The 18762-nt window shown below is 44.8% G+C and overlaps 1 protein-coding gene across 1 annotated transcript in view; it reads left to right on the top strand.

Annotated features, from left to right (window-relative positions):
• The window catches only part of LOC135524548 (midnolin-like), a 31225-nt gene extending 23535 nt beyond the window's left edge, over positions 1 to 7690 (top strand). Inside the window, 1 exon segment of the mRNA XM_064952172.1 lies at positions 4145 to 7690. Coding sequence (XP_064808244.1) covers positions 4145 to 4407 — 263 coding nt within the window. The 3' untranslated portion in view covers positions 4408 to 7690.
• Positions 7691 to 18762: the final 11072 nt, after the last annotated feature.

The following is an 18762-nucleotide window of genomic DNA, read 5'->3' on the forward strand; positions in this document are numbered from 1 at the left end:
AAACCCAGGCTATTTTTGCTGCAGTTTGAGCCTTCACACACTCTACCTGATCCCCTGGGGCCCAGTTTTTTAAATGAGATCTTTTCGGATTTCAGCTATCAGAAATAAAATGAATAGAACAGGTGTCCGCATTCAAGTCAATGATTTTCCCATTCTATTAATTATATTTCTATGCATGTAATCCTATTGGTTAGGCAAAATCCAGATAGATAGCTTTTGAAAAACTGGGCCCTGATGCTCGGCAAACAACACTCTCCTTTCATGAGATCACAAGAATTATGAAGGCAAACAAGCAATCAACAACACTTGGACAACTGTTCATGAAGCGGAATCTATAAGGAAACAATAGGAGGAGAAGCTCCTTTAATCTCCTCTGTATTTGTCCTACTGTAGCCCTCCTACTTGGCCCAGGCTCTAGAAGGCCAGGAGACTGACTGACAAATTGATTGTTCATAGATCAGCCTCTCTCTTTTCTGTTTCTAACATTGCCAAAGAAAGTGAAGTAGATACTAAACAAACAATAAAATAAACAATACAATACAAATGTACAGTAAACATTACACTCACAAGTTCCAAAAGAATAAAGACATTTCAAATGTCATATAATGTCTATATACAGTGTTGTAACAATTTTATTTTAGGAAAATAAATGTAAATAAATATGGGTTGTATTTACAATGGTGTTTGTTCTTCACTAGTTGCCCTTTTCTTGTAGCAACAGGTCACAAATCTTGCTGCTGTGATGGCACACCCTGGTATTTCACTCAATAGATATGGGAGTTGATCAAAATTGGGGTTGTTTTCTAATTTTTTATGGATCTGTGTAATCTGAGGGAAATATGTCTCTAATATGGTCATACATTTGGCAGGGGGTTAGGAAGTGCAGCTCAGTTTCCACCTCCATTTTGTGGGCAGTGTGCACATAGCCTGTCTTTTCTTCTCTCAGTCTCTCTGTCTCGGTCTCTCTCTGTCTCTGTCTTGGTCTCTCTCTGTCTCTCTGTCTCAGTCTCTCTCTGTCTCGGTCTCTCTCTGCCTTGCAACGTGGTGGTCAGTTGCTACTGCCACAGCCCAGCTGGGATACCCCACCCCCAACCTGCATGCAGTGCTGTGTGTAAAGTGGCCTGTGTGTTTATGAAGTGTATGCAGTCATTCTCGGAAACAGAGGGTGCAGAGTGTTTTTTGGCTGGGTGGAGTTCTGGGATTCCACAGGGGCTTTTGGGTTAGTCTCTACCTCCACCCCTACTACCACCCACACCCCTCCTATGTGGTTTGTTCTGCTGTGCTCCTCTGTCCCTGCACCATGTTGTACGTGGTCCTCTGTGGCCTGCCCTGAGCAGCTGGGCAGCAGGGGGGAGCTGGAGAGGGTTTTGTCCTCATAGCTCAGTCAGCTACAGCTCTGTGACTGTGGTGCAATCCTGTCAATGCCTTTAGTCACTGTAGGCTTTTACTGGGCCTGTGAAAGTGTGTACTGAGGACACACACACACACACACACACACACACACACACACACACACACACACACACACACACACACACACACAGCTTCGCTCCAAGGGGGGACGGGTAGAGACGATACAGTGCTGATGGAGGAGCAGCACAGGGTGCAGGAAGGTTGCATAACCAGAGAGAAAGAGAGGGAAGGAGGAAGAAAAAAAGGGAGGGAATGCCCTCTGTTGTATGTTCCTTGTTCTCTCTGCTCCTGACCGGTCCCTTGCCTAATATTTGCCTGTGGTGGCTTCCAAGAAAATGTGTGTTATTACTTCCTCCTCCTCGGTGCTGAGTGCGTCAGAGAGCTGTGTTTGTCAGGCCATAGAGAAACCAACAATAAGGAAGATGTGGAGGGTTTCACCCTGCTAGTGATTGCGTTATGCCTTTGTGTTCTTTCTCCCTGCCCCCATCCACCTCTATCATTCTCCCTCCCTCCCTCCCTCCCTCCCTCCCTCCCGTGTGTGTTCTATAAGGAGTCCGCGCCCCAGGCGCCAGTCACTCCTCATTAAGCAGGGCTTGAGCTATGTGACCCACGCCTGACCAGCTTTGAGGTGCAGGAGACAACCCCACGTTTGTCTGTGGCTTTAGAATAGAGAGCGAGGGAGAGAGAAGGAGGGAGAGAGATAAATAAAGGGCAGCTGGAGAGGAGAGAAATCCCTTTTCTCTCTGAGAGAGTGTGCAAAAGAGAGAGAAAGTAGAGGGCATGTGGTGGGGTTTCTTTTCTGTGTAATTGAAGGGACTTAGCCGAGGAGAGGGAAGGAGAGGAGGGGGGAGAGGAGGGGCGCAGGGGGAACAAAGCCCCTGGCAGAATGTATAGCCTTCACATGCAGGCAGCTGAACAATGCCCCTAACACACAATAACCCACTAGTTACCCCCTATAATATAAAGCAGGCAAGAAATATAGTCCTGTGGCATAGGACCTCATGTAGACACACAGTCTTATCTAGTGAGGAAAACGTAGAATAACTTGTGCAAAATATACCTTGTACTATTTAATTCAGTGCTCCTCCATTCCGCTCTATTCTTTCTGAAGCACCAGCAGGGCTGAGAGTTAGTTAGCATGCATTGCCAGGAGTAGTGAATATTTATAGCCAGAGAATCGCTCTGCTCAATCCGATAAGCAAATGAAGGGAAGAGGTAAATTAAGCCCACACAGAGTCAGGAATTCATTCCGATGGGGGAAGAGGAGGAGGAGGAGAGAGGGCACAATTGATTGTGAAAAACTGCCAGCTACATCTGATCCCTTACCCTCGCCTCCCCCATTCCCCATCACCCGTGGGGCGGAATTCCACTGCCCGCGCCCCTCCCCTCCACCCTTCCACCCGACCTTGCCCTCTCTGGTGAGACTGGCCCATGAAGGGGGGTGGTGGGCTGGAGGTAGAGGGGTAAGTGGAGGCAGTGGGAGGGTGATGGATCAATGAGCTGGGAGTAGGATGCTGCAGCCATAAAGAAGAAGCCAAGCTCTCTTCGCTTACAATTTCCATTCGCTTGCATTTTCTATTGAAAGCCAATAGCAGTGTCCTCGGCTGGAGATGGATGGCTGCACTAGAGCTAAGGTTTAATCAATAGGTCTTTTTCATTTGCCATCGATCCATGTTAAAAGCTACTGCTGCTGCGGCTGCTGTGTGTGTTAGTGTGTACACACTTGTGTGTGTGTGTGTGTGTGTGTGTGTGTGTGTGTGTGTGTGTGTGTGTGTGTGTGTGTGTGTGTGTGTGTGTGTGTGTGTGTGTGTGTGTGTGTGTGTGTGTGTGTGTGTGTGTGTGTGCATGCACTTTATGTGTTTGTCCGTGTTTGTGTGTTTTCGAGAGAGAGGGCTTTGGGTTATTGACATTCTAGGCCATTCTTTCATTCCGAGACAGATACTAATGGAGCTAGCTAATAGATTGTGCTTGCCTTCCACCCCAGCTCCTGAATATATTTCTAAATGAAATTAAGGTTGGGTTGTGTTGTGTGGTGTGGGCAGCCATTCACAATGGAACCAAAGGCCTCTCCTTGGAGATCAGCCTCTCATATAAGCACATCAACAGCTAGAAATGGACTTAGTCACACAGCTCTGACAATGGCACTCATTTGGATTGCCAGTCGTAGTTATGTGTCTGCATATGATAGGCAGAAATTAGAGGGTTGGGTGTGTGTGTGTCTGTGCAAGAATGAGTGAGTGTGTTCTCTCTGTGATTGTGAGATTTCAAGGAGACTTCTGTCCCAGTCATTTTCTCCCAAACAGGGTTAAAGGGGGTTGTGAAGAAGGACACAGGGCTAATAGAACACAGTGGGGCATCTCACTACACACTCCAGACACTAACCACTGTGTGTGTGTGTGTGTGTGTGTGTGTGTGTGTGTCAGGCACTTAAGAATCACAGCAGCATCTTTTTGTCTCTCTCTGTCTGAGTCGCAGCATAGTCATCACTCCAGTCTGAGTTCTCCTCTGCCTGGCCTTAGATAACACTGGATGCACACTGAACAGAGCTCTCTGTTCCCTCTCCCCTCCATTACATATACAACCTCTCCTACCAATGCTTTGTTTATTTACTGTACTTTATACATCTTGCAAAGCAGGGTGTATCAAAAGGTAATGGAAAAGTATGACTGTTTGAAAAAAGCTGGTTTGGTTTGTTCATTGACCTTCTGCTTTCCTTTCCTCCCTCCTCCAGGTGACCGTGTGCGTCAGACAGAGAACCGTGCAACTCGCTGTAAGGTAGAGCGTCTGCAGCTCCTGATGCAGCAAAAGCGCCTGCGCAGGAAAGCAAGGCGGGACTCCAGAGCGCCCTACCACTGGCTGCCCAACCGCAAGGCGGGACGCAGCAACAGCAACAGCAGTGTGTCCAGCGAGGGATCCATGGACCTCGACTTCGACGACTCTGTGTGGAAGCCCGACGTCAAGGCCGACATGAAGTCCGAGTTCGTCATGGCGTAAGGGTAAAGACGAGGATACCGATTGGCTGGATAATGGAGAGCCAGACTCTGGGATTAAGCGAGAGGAAGTTGGGGATGGTTTCAGAGGTGTGGAAAACAGGCAGGAGCCGAGTGTGGAGCATGAAAAAAAAGAGAGAGGGAAGAAAGCTGGTCATGGTCTTCTCTCGGTGGGACAACCAACTGTCACACCAAAAGGCTCACTGCTGACTTTCATCTTGTCATGTCCCCAACAGCCTCCTACCATTAGAAATAAACAACAGAAACAGGTGTTTGACATTTAGACTGGGAACGGATATGTTTGGACTTATGAGACTACAGTTATGCATATAGACTGCAAATACGTACTGCCTATGAGAAGAGAAAAAAAAACAGAACTGAGCATAGCAGACTTGGATGGTGGTGGTGTTTTGGTGTGGTTTTTTTTCCATTGATTTGTTTTCAAGCAGAACTCTGGAGACAGATCCACACTGGACTTGTGAGCAGGAGTGATGATGGCTGGGGCCGTGGTGTAACGACACAGGACAGACAGATAACCGCTGGCCCCAGAGCCATCCCTGGCCTACTCTAATGGGCATTCTAGGTCTCCACTTCACCGACAAGAGTTAACTTTTTTCTTATAGGGTTATCTTTTTATTTTAATTTGAAATGTATTGTTATTTTATTTTTTTCTAAAGAACTATGTAGCATTGTTCACAAAGCATTCAGGTTTTCATCGACAGTTTCAAAAGTAGTCGTTGATTTGCCAATTTTTCATGATTTTGGAACAGCAGGTCAGAGTGTGCAGGAAGTAGGATACGAGGAGCAATGACTCATGGGAAATGGGCATTTGACTAAAGTTCAGACTTACATGAACGGCAACCTCAGTGACATACAGTAGGATATTAATAGGAATTCATTAATTAATAAACAAAGATAATATTAATGGAGTGCTTTAGAGGATTTTAAATTCATGATTTAAAAATGTATTTGGAAAGAAATCTGTTTATTTAACTTTTCATCTGATGTTTAAAAAAAACATTAGTCCAGTTTTGCTTGGGTCAAGCCATTCATTAAATCGATATCTAACAAACGTATTCATCCAATCATTCATCAGCTCATTCACTCATTAGGGTCATATTGCCACAAACAAATAATGGAAAAAAATCCTATTGAATCCAACTTGTGTCTTACAGACCTATTTCACTTATAGGTGGGGATCACAAATGTGTGTGTGTGTGTGTGTGTGACATTTGTGTATATTCATTACGATGGCTGATTCATCCCTTTTGTCACTCAAACCATGGAGGTTCGGTACAGACAATTCTCTCCATTCCTTACCATTGCGATGATGTAGACACATGTCCCATATATTCCTTTTTGAACCTACATCACACTTTAACCAAGGCCCTTGTTAGAAAAATGTGATTACGTCAAGCTACTTTCTACTATTGGAAAGGAGAGGTGGAAGAAAGCTAAGAAATCCCAAGCAGGGAACCTGTCTCCACTTTCATCAACTAGTGCCTCCACCAGTGGATTCCCTCACATATCAGATTAGGCCTTTGACAGACTTTCTAAGAGATTTGCTGCTACATGGGACTTTGATAGACAGGGAAAAGAGTAACTTTTCTTTGCATGCAAAAAGTGTGAATTATCCTGATATTTTTGTTGTTGGAAGAAAACAAATAGAGGAGAAATGGGTGCTTTGAAGAGGAGGTAAAACATGCATGAATAATGATCAGCTGCTTTTGTTGGTTAGGTTTTTATGTTCTGAAAAACAACAGCAGTGTCCTGCTCCAAGTATTCTCAAAGCAAACCAAAACAGAAGACTAGACTCATATCTTACCCTGGACTGAACATTCCCTGGACCGTGATGATCATGAGCAAAGAGCAACTGACTTTCCTCCCTGAACGCTAGTTCAACCAACACCAATCTCCTCAACACAGAGACCAGTACCCTGGCAGCAGCCAACTATAACCCCCCTCAGCCTACTTAATAACATAGTGTTCAGCACAGTGCATGTTTGGGACTAACAGGGAGACCCTTTGGACCAGCGTACACATCCCCGAACCCAAACCTGTATGGAGAAACACACCACCCTACCATGATTGCACTCAAAGAGTTTGCAGTGAGAGATTACCTTGTTTGGTGAACCTCTTCTTTTTTTAAGTGGCCTTATCTTTCACTAAACAAGACAGGTGTGGACTGGGGGGACACGGTTTCTTTCTTTACCTGTATTTTGTCACAACGCTATTGTCACTGAGGATTCGGGCATCTCTTGTTTGTGCTTTTAAAGGGTGGAGTCTTATGTCAAGGCTTCTGTGCCTTAAACGTTGCCCTTGCAGAGTGTGTCATATATACGATGAACAAATTATTTCCTTTGATTAATGAATTCATTCATATAAGAATCTGTAACCACACGAGAGCTGTAGTTTTTAGGGGTAAGCACGTTGAGTGAATTAATATTGATGTGTTTGTTCCTCAATCGGTTTTCCCATTTTCTCTCCATTGTGTTGCCATGTTTGTTGGTCTACTTTGTCCAAATCCTCCCCTCTGTCCTGCCCACCAACAAGCTGAAAATCAACACATTGACAAAACAAAGTACCTGACGTGGAAGTTTTGACTGCAATGTGCAACTACGGCAACAAAGTGGCCTGACTGACTTGGCAGGTGTCCTCTGAGGACGTGAGATGACAGGACATGCACTTCCTGTCTCCTTGGATAAGACATTTCAAAGGACAAATTACTCCCCCCTAAATTTAATAGAATTTTGTATACATGTATGAAATATACTCTGTGTGTGCCTCACTTATGTGTGAAATAAAAAATAAATAATTTTTTAAATAAAAATATTAAAAGATGACATGGGATGAGATGGGACAAAAGAGGGGATGGGGAGGGCATTTAAAAAACAGTTTGTTGGTGGAGTTCTGATCACGTCATTTAAGTTGCCTGTTATTTCTTGTAGCCAACCATTGAAAATAATGACAAGAGTCAAAAATACAATTTACAATGTTCTAGCTATAGACCGGTGTAGCACATGTGTGACTGTATTAATTTATGAAACCAAAACGGTAACTGTGAATGATGTATTTCTTTGTGCTTTTGTATAAGTGGGACAAGGTGGTTGGGACATAGCAATGACTAATTCCTATGTCCTATTTGATGGAATATAACGGAAATCATGTTTCCCAAAAAAACAAAAAATATATCAATATATTTTTTTCTTAAGCAATACATTTCAGTGTGACTTGTGATAGAACATTTTTCTTTTTTAGGTAATAAATAAAAATACAAAATGAGTAGACCCAGTCGTCCGTGTGGGAGTTCAAATCCTTATGGAAGAATATTCAGTTTTGAGTATTGAGTGAAATGTGCCAAATAAGAGTTGTATTTTGCACGAGAGTCTGTTTCTTAAGGTAATCACATAGCAGTTACATTATTAAAAAGCAGAAAAGCTAGAAAGTACATTAATAAAGTATCAATTTACCCATCATATAGAATGGCAATATGTTAGTATATCTGCTGGCTCATTTTACCATTAGGGAGAACGATAGAAGAGACGGAGAGGAGAGAGAGAAGCTCCCAGGGCTGAAAGAACAGACAGATGAGATCTCCCTATCTGTCAGTCAGGCTGAGGATGAGAGGGAGTAGAGAAGAGAAAAGGAGTGACAGATTGGAGAGAGATAAGAGCAGTAAGCAAGTGGAACATGTACAGCAAGCTCTCTGACGCCTGCAGTTACATCGTCAGGTTCTGAAGCACACACTCAGATTGGGGAAGGAAGGCTGCTCAGAACAGAACAGCATGACTTGGTGATGCGGAAATGCCTGAAAGACGTGCACTTGAAAGGACAAAGCTACTGTATGTCAAGGCATTGCTGCTCAGAATATGTCAGGCTAATGCTGCAACACAGTCCCTGGATGGATGTTATTTACAGGGCAAAAGCAGCAAAGCTGGGACATTTTGGAAATGGCTGTTTTGGAATTGGTAATGTGTGTTGCTATAGTGATCTTGTAACGAGGTCTGCTAAATTATGGACAATAATTTTTTGGAGCTAATACCAGTGGGTGGGGGTACAGTAGAGTAACACTTAAGGGGAAGAAGCTATTTGTTTAATTTTATCATTAAGTGCTAAAGTGCTGTGAAGTACTATGAAGTTTGGAGTCCTTTATCAATTACTAATAACCTACTTTGACCAAATATCTGGTTGTTCTTTTATCTCTGACGTTTTATCAGAGCCTGATGCTTTTGCTATCTGATTAGAATGCAATAAATAGCAACTGTGCCAACCTCCAGCCAGCAGATGCATAGCCTTGGTTGCACCTCCATGTTGATGGTGAAGATAATAGTAAAGGACTGTAGAGATCTATCCCTCACCCCTTTTCTCCATGATGATAGATGCAGATAATCAAACCCCCCCACTTGCTGCCCTTCTCTACCCACCAGGTACATGGCGTACAGCAGTGAATAAATCCTCGATATACCACTTTAATAAGGAAGCCCGTAAGGCAGAATATTGATGAAAGATTAGACATTGATCAGCGTCCACCCATTTGATTCAGGATCAGTTCTCAGTACTAAACTCTCAATTGAACCTTTTAGCTGAGAATAGGACTCAAACTCAGTAACTATTCCGATGATATACAGTATGTGAGTCCATGTGGGGGAGAAATGTAAAGAGACCCAGTGTTGAACCCTGGGGTACCCCGGAGTTATTGATTTGGTCACCCCTCAGAAAACAATATTGATGATAATGTAATCGGGTAGAGTAGAATTGGTGGTATCAAACGTCTAGGAGGCAGACATTCCTTGGTGCACATGTGTAAGAAATTAGGTTTGCCTGTTACCATAACTGTCTGTCTGCTCTGGCTTTGATCAGTTAGGAGAAACCCATAGCTGTTGTAATGGTCATCGGTGGAAGAAGGTGAGGACCAAAGCGCAGCGTGGTACTTGTTCATATTATTTATTTAAACTGAACACTATCAAACAAAGAAACAAAAAGCACAACCGAAACAGCTCCGTCAGGTGAAAAACTCACTAAACAGAAAAACGATCACCCCCAACTCAAGGGTGAAAACAGGTTACCTAAGTATGGTCCTCATTCAGGGAAAAACGATTGACAGCTGCCTCTGATTGAGAACCATACCAGGCCAAACACAGAAATCCCAAATCATAGAAAAAAAGAACACAGACTGCCCACCCAACTCTCGCCCTGACCATACTAAAACAAAGACATCACAAAGGAACTAAGGTCAGAACGTGACAGTACCCCCCCCCCCCCCTCCGGCCGCAAATCCTGAACCTATAGGGGAGGGTCTGTGTGGGGCGTCTGTCCGCGGTGGCGACTCAGGCGCGGGACGTGGACCCCACTCCACCATAGTCTTTGCATGCTTCCTTACCCGCCTCTGTGGCTCCTTTAGAGCGGCGACCTTCGCCGCGCGACCTCGGACTGGGGACCCTAGCAGCGTGCCCCAAATGGACGGGAGATTCTGGCAGTGCCGGACAGACAGGAGATTCTGGCAGCGCCGGACGGACGGGAGATTCTGGCAGCGCCGGACGGACGGGAGATTCTGGCAGCGCCGGACAGGCGGGAGACTCCGGCAGCGCCAGACTGAAGGGCGATTCCGGCAGCTCCTGACTGACGGCGACTCCGGCAGCTCAGGACAGAGGGGCGACTCCGGCAGCTCAGGACAGAGGCGCGAATCGGGCAGCTCAGGACAGACGGGTGACTCTGGCAGCCCTGAACAGGAGGGAGCACCTGGAGGAAGGAGACGGAGAGACAGCCTGGTGCGTGGGGCTGCCACCGCAGGCCTGGTGCGTGGAGGAGGCATCGGAGGTGCACTGGAGTTCTCGAGCACCAAGCCTGCACAACCCTACCTGGCTGGATACTCCCTGTCGCCAGGCCAGTGCGGCGAGGTGGAACAGACCGCACAGGGCTGTGCTGGCGAACCTGGGACACCGTGCGTAGGGCTGGTGCCATGTACCCCTGCCCAAGGAGACGCACTGGAGACCAGATGCGCTGAGCCGGCTTCATGGCACCTGGCTCGATGCCCACTTCAGCCCGGCCGATACGAGGCGCTGCGATGTAACGCACCGGGCTATGCCTGCTCACCGGGGACACCGTGCGCCTCACGGCATAACACGGTGCCTGCCCGGTCCACCTCTCTCCACAGTAAGCACGGGGAGTTGGCTCAGGTCTCCTACCTGACTTAGCCACACTCCCCGTGTGCCCCCTCCCAATACATTTTTGGGGCTGCCTCTCGTCCCTGTTGCTCTGCCGTGCTAGCTCCTCATAATGCCGCCTCTCGGCCTTCGCTGTCTCCAGCTCTGCCTTGGGGCGACGATATTCCCCAGCCTGTGCCCAGGGCCCCCTGCCGTCTAATATCTCCTCCCAAGTCCAGTTCTCCAGGTATCACTGCCTCTCTTCACCACGCTGCTTGGTCCTTTCTCGGTGGGTGATTCTGTAACGGTCGTCGGAGGAAGGTGAGGACCAAAGTGCAGCGTGGTACTTGTTCATGTTATTTATTTAAACTGAACACTATCAAACAAAGAAACAAAAACCACAACCGAAACAGCTCCGTCAGGTGCAAAACACACAAAACAGAAAAATAATCACCCATAATTCAAGGGTGAAAACAGGCTACCTAAGTATGGTTCTCAATCAGAAACAACGATTGACAGCTGCCTCTGATTGAGGTCCATACCGGGCCAAACACAGAAATCCCAAATCATAGAAAAAAGAACATAGACTGCCCACCCAACTCAAGCCCTGACCATACTGAAAAAAATAAATCACAAAGGAATTAAGGTCAGAACGTGACAGCTGTAAACAAACAAAAACACAACTGAGAAAAAAAGATGCTGACATACATTTCCTGAAAATATCACAAACCCAATTGCACCCCCTGTACATTTGATGTCTTTACAGTTTGTGTATTTGTTACGAGGTTGAAAGGTGAAAGTTCTGGGATTGAGCAGGTATCAGGAAGCAGAGGCAGAACACAGAAGACAGTTTAACATTTTTTTTAAGGTATGTTTTTTTAAGGCATGTTCCATTTCAACACATTTCAGTTTCTCCATTCCATTCTTTTGAATTGTTTCCAAAGGGTCACAGGAAGCAATGCAGCCCAGGAGGCAGGTGTCCATTTTATTAAAGATCTCACTTCAAATCAAATTTATTCGTACATAAGCTGATATCTCAAAGTGCTGTACAGAAACCCAGCCTAAAACCCCAAACAGCAAGCAATGCAGGTGTTGAAGCATGTTGGCTAGGAAAAACTCCCTAGAAAGGCCAAAACCTAGGAAGAAACCTAGAGAGGAACCAGGCTATGAGGGGTGGCCAGTCCTATTCTGGCTGTGCCGGGTGTAGACTACATGGCCAGCGCAGAACATGGCCAGCGCAAACAAAATCCATTAGCCATGTGATTTTACCAAAACAAGACATCCCATGCTCTGGAAAAACCTAGGCTCCAGCATGGCTCCAGCATGGCTCCAGCATGGCTCCAGCATGGCTCCAGCATGGCTCCAGCATGGCTCCAGCATGGCTCCAGATTGCATTAACATCTTATGGGCAGCACGAAGTAACATGCAACAGGGGAATTAAATACATGCAGCTCGTCACATGACCAGGCAATTAACCAATAGAAAATCTTGTTAGGTTAAACATGCAAATGAGTCACACCTGTGACATATTCACCTGCCACTGTAGACGTCTATTACCCTCCTGTGTGTTGTACTAAATGAACAAAGAGAGAGCAAGAGCAGAGATAGAGAGAACTCTGACGTTCACACATACTGGATGTTTACAGTAATGTTACAACCATGAGTTGATGAATTTCCCAGAAGAGGCCCTCTGTTTTTACGCTGACTTGGTGAACTTCTCTGCCTCCACACTTTGAGTCTGCTGACGGCAGGCCTGATGTTACTGTTTGTGTGTGTGTGTGTGTGTGTGTGTGTGTGTGTGTGTGTGTGTGTGTGTGTTTGAGTCGAGAGTGAAACTGAGCAGGAGGGAAAGACAGAGACCGTGTGTGTTCACTGAGACCACAGCTGCCACCACAAACTGAAATTCCTGTGGCTCTGGGATACAGGAGTCCCTGGATGCAGTTCAGTACCGTTGGTCGGTTTTCAAACTTTTAACTGTGGTCAGACCAGTCAGGCTCAGTTGTATACCTCACGTGTGACAGAGAAGAGTGCACCAATGGGAAAAACCTTGACATCTCACTAAACAACAAAATTGATGAAAGGGCATTATGTTACATCCTTTATATTGTGTTGTGTTGCGTTTCTGTTTACAAATCTAGGCTTACTTTGTTCGAGGTGATTGGATACATTTTGATGACAAAAAAAAATGGATTCAACTCAACTGTTTATGAAGTCTTCCTTTGTGTCTGATGGTTACTCATCTCTGTGAATACCGTGTTGCATAAGGTTTATGTCTACAATGAGAACAACCTCTTGTGATGAAATCCTGGCTGAAACCTGCGTCTGGGTAATGAAGCACAAACAAACATTAGAACGGAACTAAAATCCTCTCAGGTTCTCGTGTTGGAATATAGTTCTCGTGTTGGAATATAGTTCTCGTGTTGGAATATAGTTCTCGTGTTGGAATATAGTTCTCGTGTTGGAATATAGTTCTCATGTTGGAATATAGTTCTTGTGTACGGATATACTTCTCGTGTACGGATATACTTCTCGTGTGCGGATATACTTCTCGTGTACGGATATAGTTCTCGTGTACGGATATAGTCCTCGTGTACGGATATAGTTCTCGTGTACGGATATAGTTCTCGTGTACGGATATAGTTCTCGTGTACGGATATAGTTCTTGTGGCTTCTGCTGTTGGGATTCCGTTGCCTACTTCTCATGTACGGATATAGTTCTCGTTTTGGAATATAGTTCTCGTGTTGGAATATATTTCTCGTGTTCGAATATAGTTGTCGTGTACGGATATACTTCTCGTGTACGGATATAGTTCTCATGTACGGATATAGTTCTCGTGTTCGGATATAGTTCTCGTGTACGGATATAGTTCTCGTGTAGGGATATAGTTCTCGTGTTCGAATATAGGTCTCGTGTACGGATATAGTTCTCGTGTACGGATATAGTTCTCGTGTACGGATATAGTTCTCGTGTTCGAATATAGTTCTCGTGTTGGAATATAGTTCTCGTGTTGGAATATAGTTCTCGTGTTGGAATATAGTTCTCGTGTTGGAATATAGTTCTCGTGTTGGAATATAGTTCTCGTGTACGGATATAGTTCTCGTGTACAGATATAGTTCTCGTGTTCGAATATAGTTGTCGTGTACGGATATACTTCTCGTGTACGGATATAGTTCTCGTGTATGGATATAGTCCTCGTGTACGGATATAGTTCTCGTGTACGGATATAGTTCTCGTGTACGGATATAGTTCTCGTGTACGGATATAGTTCTCGTGTACGGATATAGTTCTCGTGGCTTCTGCTGTTGGGATTCCGTTGCCTACTTCTCATGTACGGATATAGTTCTCGTGTTGGAATATAGTTCTCGTGTTGGAATATATTTCTCGTGTTCGAATATAGTTCTCGTGTACGGATATAGTTCTCGTGTACAGATATAGTTCTCGTGTTCGAATATAGTTGTCGTGTACGGATATACTTCTCGTGTACGGATATAGTTCTCGTGTACGGATATAGTCCTCGTGTACGGATATAGTTCTCGTGTTAGAATATAGTTCTCATGTACGGATATAGTTCTCGTGTTGGAATATAGTTCTCGTGTTGGAATATAGTTCTCGTGTTGGAATATAGTTCTCGTGTACGGATATAGTTCTCGTGTACGGATATAGTTCTCGTGTTCGAATATAGTTGTCGTGTACGGATATACTTCTCGTGTACGGATATAGTTCACGTGTACGGATATAGTCCTCGTGTACGGATATAGTTCTCGTGTACGGATATAGTTCTCGTGTACGGATATAGTTCTCGTGTTCGAATATAGTTCTCGTGTTCGGATATAGTTCTCGTGTACGGATATAGTTCTCGTGTACGGATATAGTTCTCGTGTTCGAATATAGTTCTCGTGTTCGGATATAGTTCTCGTGTACGGATATAGTTCTCGTGTAGGGATATAGTTCTCGTGTTCGAATATAGGTCTCGTGTACGGATATAGTTCTCGTGTACGGATATAGTTCTCGTGTACGGATATAGTTCTCGTGTTGGAATATAGTTCTCGTGTTGGAATATAGTTCTCGTGTTGGAATATAGTTCTCGTGTTGGAATATAGTTCTCGTGTACGAATATAGTTCTCGTGTACAGATATAGTTCTCGTGTTCGAATATAGTTGTCGTGTACGGATATACTTCTCGTGTACGGATATAGTTCTCGTGTACGGATATAGTCCTCGTGTACGGATATAGTTCTCGTGTACGGATATAGTTCTCGTGTACGGATATAGTTCTCGTGTACGGATATAGTTCTCGTGGCTTCTGCTGTTGGGATTCCGTTGCCTACTTCTCATGTACGGATATAGTTCTCGTGTTGGAATATAGTTCTCGTGTTGGAATATATTTCTCGTGTTCGAATATAGTTCTTGTGTACAGATATAGTTCTCGTGTTCGAATATAGTTGTCGTGTACGGATATACTTCTCGTGTACGGATATAGTTCTCATGTACGGATATAGTTCTCGTGTTCGGATATAGTTCTCGTGTACGGATATAGTTCTCGTGTAGGGATATAGTTCTCGTGTTCGAATATAGGTCTCGTGTACGGATATAGTTCTCGTGTACGGATATAGTTCTCGTGTACGGATATAGTTCTCGTGTTCGAATATAGTTCTCGTGTTGGAATATAGTTCTCGTGTTGGAATATAGTTCTCGTGTTGGAATATAGTTCTCATGTTGGAATATAGTTCTCGTGTACGGATATAGTTCTCGTGTACAGATATAGTTGTCGTGTTCGAATATAGTTGTCGTGTACGGATATACTTCTCGTGTACGGATATAGTTCTCGTGTACGGATATATTCCTCGTGTACGGATATAGTTCTCGTGTACGGATATAGTTCTCGTGTACGGATATAGTTCTCGTGTACGAATATAGTTCTCGTGGCTTCTGCTGTTGGGATTCCGTTGCCTTTTGTCCTGTTCTTGTTTGTCCCTGCCCACTCAAAAGAGAAGAATGGTGATCTGTTTGAAATAATACCTGGTGGATATGTATGCAGCTGTGAGCTGAGGGGACCTTTGATATCTGTTCAGGCTCTTTCTCCAGTCCTCCGTAATGAGCTGCACTGAACAGCACATGGAGGGTCAGATGAACAGTGGGGGCAGCTGTCCATTCATATCAATGAGCACTGGCCTCTCAGAGCTGACCTTAAAGCATGCCCACGCATGACAAAGGGGTCAAGGTTAAATTAGACCTAGCGTAAACAGGATGTAGACCAACACAACCATGTGGCAGCCACTATTCAACTGTCAACTGTCAGTGGTGATAGGTGTGGGAGAATAACATTTTACAGATATATCACTATGTCTCATTTCTAGGGATAGAAAGATGAAGGAAAGTTCAAATGTTTCTGAGAAGGATCCACATCAGATTGAGTCGTGTTTACTTTTAAAAAGGGTATAGGAGTAGTATTTATTTATTTATTTCACCTTTATTTAACCAGGTCGGCCAGTTGAGAACAAGTTCTCATTTACAACTGCGACCTGGCCAAGATAAAGCAAAGCAGTGTGACAAAAACAATAACACAGAGTTATACATAAACAAATGTACAGTCAATAACACAATAGAAAAATCTATGTACAGTGTGTGCAAATGTAGAAAACTAGGGAAGTAAAGCAATAAAAAGACCATAGTAGCGAAATAATTACAATTGAGCATTAACACTGGAGTGATAGATGTGCAGATGATGATGTGCAAGTAGCGATACTGCAGTGCAAAAGAGCAAGAAGATAAATAACAATATGGGGATGAGGTAGTTGGGTGGGCTATTTACAGATGGGCTGTGTACAGGTACAGTGATCGGTAAGCTGCTCTGACAGCTGATGTTTAAAGTTAGAGAGGGAGATATAAGTCTCCAGCTTCAGTGATTTTTGCAATTCGCTCCAGTCATTGGCAGCAGACAACTGGAAGGAAAGACGGCCAAAGGAAGTGTTGGCTTCTGGGATGACCAGTGAAATATACCTGCTGGAGTGCGTGCTACGGGTGGGTGTTGCTATGGTGACCAGTGAGCTGAGATAAGGCAGGCAGGATAGTCATAGTATACTGTAGGATAGTATACTGTGGAGCCTACTGTTCCTTTATGCAAAGTTCAAAAGTACCACAAGGTGAAGGTGAGCTTCTCATGGTCATTTGGGTTAACATTCAGGCTTGACATTCTGGTTTGTGTGAGGTCCTCCACGTCCCCACCTGCTAAAGGTATTGTGGTTGCTCATAGTAGAATTAGCTGGTGGCCTCTTCTGCGACTGTGCTGAACACTTTTTATTTAGAGGCGTTTCGTTCTAGGAAAGAGCAGGGCTTGGCATGTAGTTGCTCCGGTGACCTTTAGCAGCTGTGGTGAGAAAGATGGTGAGCTGAGCTGAGCTGATTTCACCTGACAGGCCCTGCTCCCATCCACCCTCCTCTACACTCCGCCCGCCAAACTGCTACCACCTCTCGCCTACAATGCCACAGCCAGTCACAGGGTGCCTTTACAAATTAATGATCAGTGGCTGGTTGGCAGGCTGCTCGCCTGTTGCTCATCTCCCATTTACTGGCTGTGACACGGGCCCTAACCTGACCTACACACCAGCCCTTAACACTCCCACCACATCGTGTTCAACGTAGGCTAAACCTCTGTTAGACACTCTGGCTCCTTGCCTAATTAGGAAGCTGTCTAACTTAATTGTAATGTGTACTGCTGCTCCGAGCTGACCAGGCCTGCTGTACAAATCATGTGTTTTATATAGGGGACTGCTCTTCTGAAAGGGCAGGGCGAGGCAGGCGGTGTTTTGGTTGCCTTCCAACAGGTGCTATTCAGCAGTCTGAGTACAGTACTGTAGGCTGAACTCATTTGCATTTTTCTTTCCCAGAATAGTGCCACATTTACCACCCTCATCAGTAAATGTGGCACTATGAGTTATGGAATGTCATTACAGTGGGGAGAAACAGCTGAGGTCATTGATACATAGCGCAGCACAGGGCTGGATATAAGGGAGCTGGCCTGACTCCAGCTCCACACTGCAGCCGAGGCCCAGGCAGAGGAAGGAAGGTCCTCCGGTCTGCCTCTCCTTCTCTGACAGCAGGGCAGGGATTCTGCAAACAACCCAAAATATGTGAGATAGCATAATAAAAGAGCATACAGCTGCAAGAATAGAATGTCACCGCTGCTGCCTTCTTAGATGCAGCAATGACTCTTTATACCAGGGTGTCTAGCTCGAAGTAGCCTCGCTGCGAGCTCTTTGCTGTGTATGCACTGCTTTCACATTCTCTAGGCTGGCCTCAGTGGAAAATATAATAAACCCACTCATGGCCAAACCGCTGCACCCTGCTCAAAGATCTCTGTCTAGGCGTTGAAGTACGAGAGAGAGCAAGAGAGAGAGAGAGAGAGAGAGAGAGAGAACGGCCTGTCTTAATGACATAATGGTTGTCTGCTCAGCAGTTTTATATTATCAGAGGAAGAGGAGGTGGCTGGGAGGACAGATGGTCCTAAGTACCTATGACACAGATCTCTGGTGAACATCACAGACAGGCACAGAGAATCTCACACCCTTGAAAACACACCTAAAACATGGTTTATCGTTTGCGACCAGTGTTTATATATGTAATGGCAATTTCAAAGAGCACTTTCAATCACATGAAAGAGCAGATTTTGACCAAGATAGACCCCTTTTTGGTTTTGTAGCTACAATTTCACGGTCTCTTGAAATAACATGTCAAGCTGTTTATACATTTGCCTGTTTTAAGTAGGGATAATTTGTTGCTTTGCAAATGGGTGGAGATTGGAATGTAGGAAAAGAGTTTTGGAAAGGGACAGAAGTGTGTGTGCGTGTGTGTGTGCATGTATGTGGTGTGTGTGTGTGTGTGTGTGTGTGTGTGTGTGTGTTTGTGTGTACACTCACACACGTTTGTATATTCTCACGTGTATGAAAGGAATTCACTTAACTCGTCATCAGGACGACAGACATGCTTATGATAATCACAGCCACATCCTTAACCATGTTTATTTTATTTAGGGAAAGCCCTGAGCTCGTTGTTCATAAAACCCCTTATATGGTATTGTAAACACCTCTTAGTAACTCCTCTGGAGCACACGCACAGAAAAATGAATGAACACAGGAAGCCCTACTCTGGCAGGAAGTAGAGAGTGCTTCCATGGTAACAAACTGAAACCATAAGCAGCGAGGAAGGCTCACCTTTAT

The sequence above is a fragment of the Oncorhynchus masou genome, chromosome 31 (assembly GCF_036934945.1).
Source record: "Oncorhynchus masou masou isolate Uvic2021 chromosome 31, UVic_Omas_1.1, whole genome shotgun sequence".
Taxonomy (NCBI): Eukaryota; Metazoa; Chordata; class Actinopteri; order Salmoniformes; family Salmonidae; genus Oncorhynchus; species Oncorhynchus masou.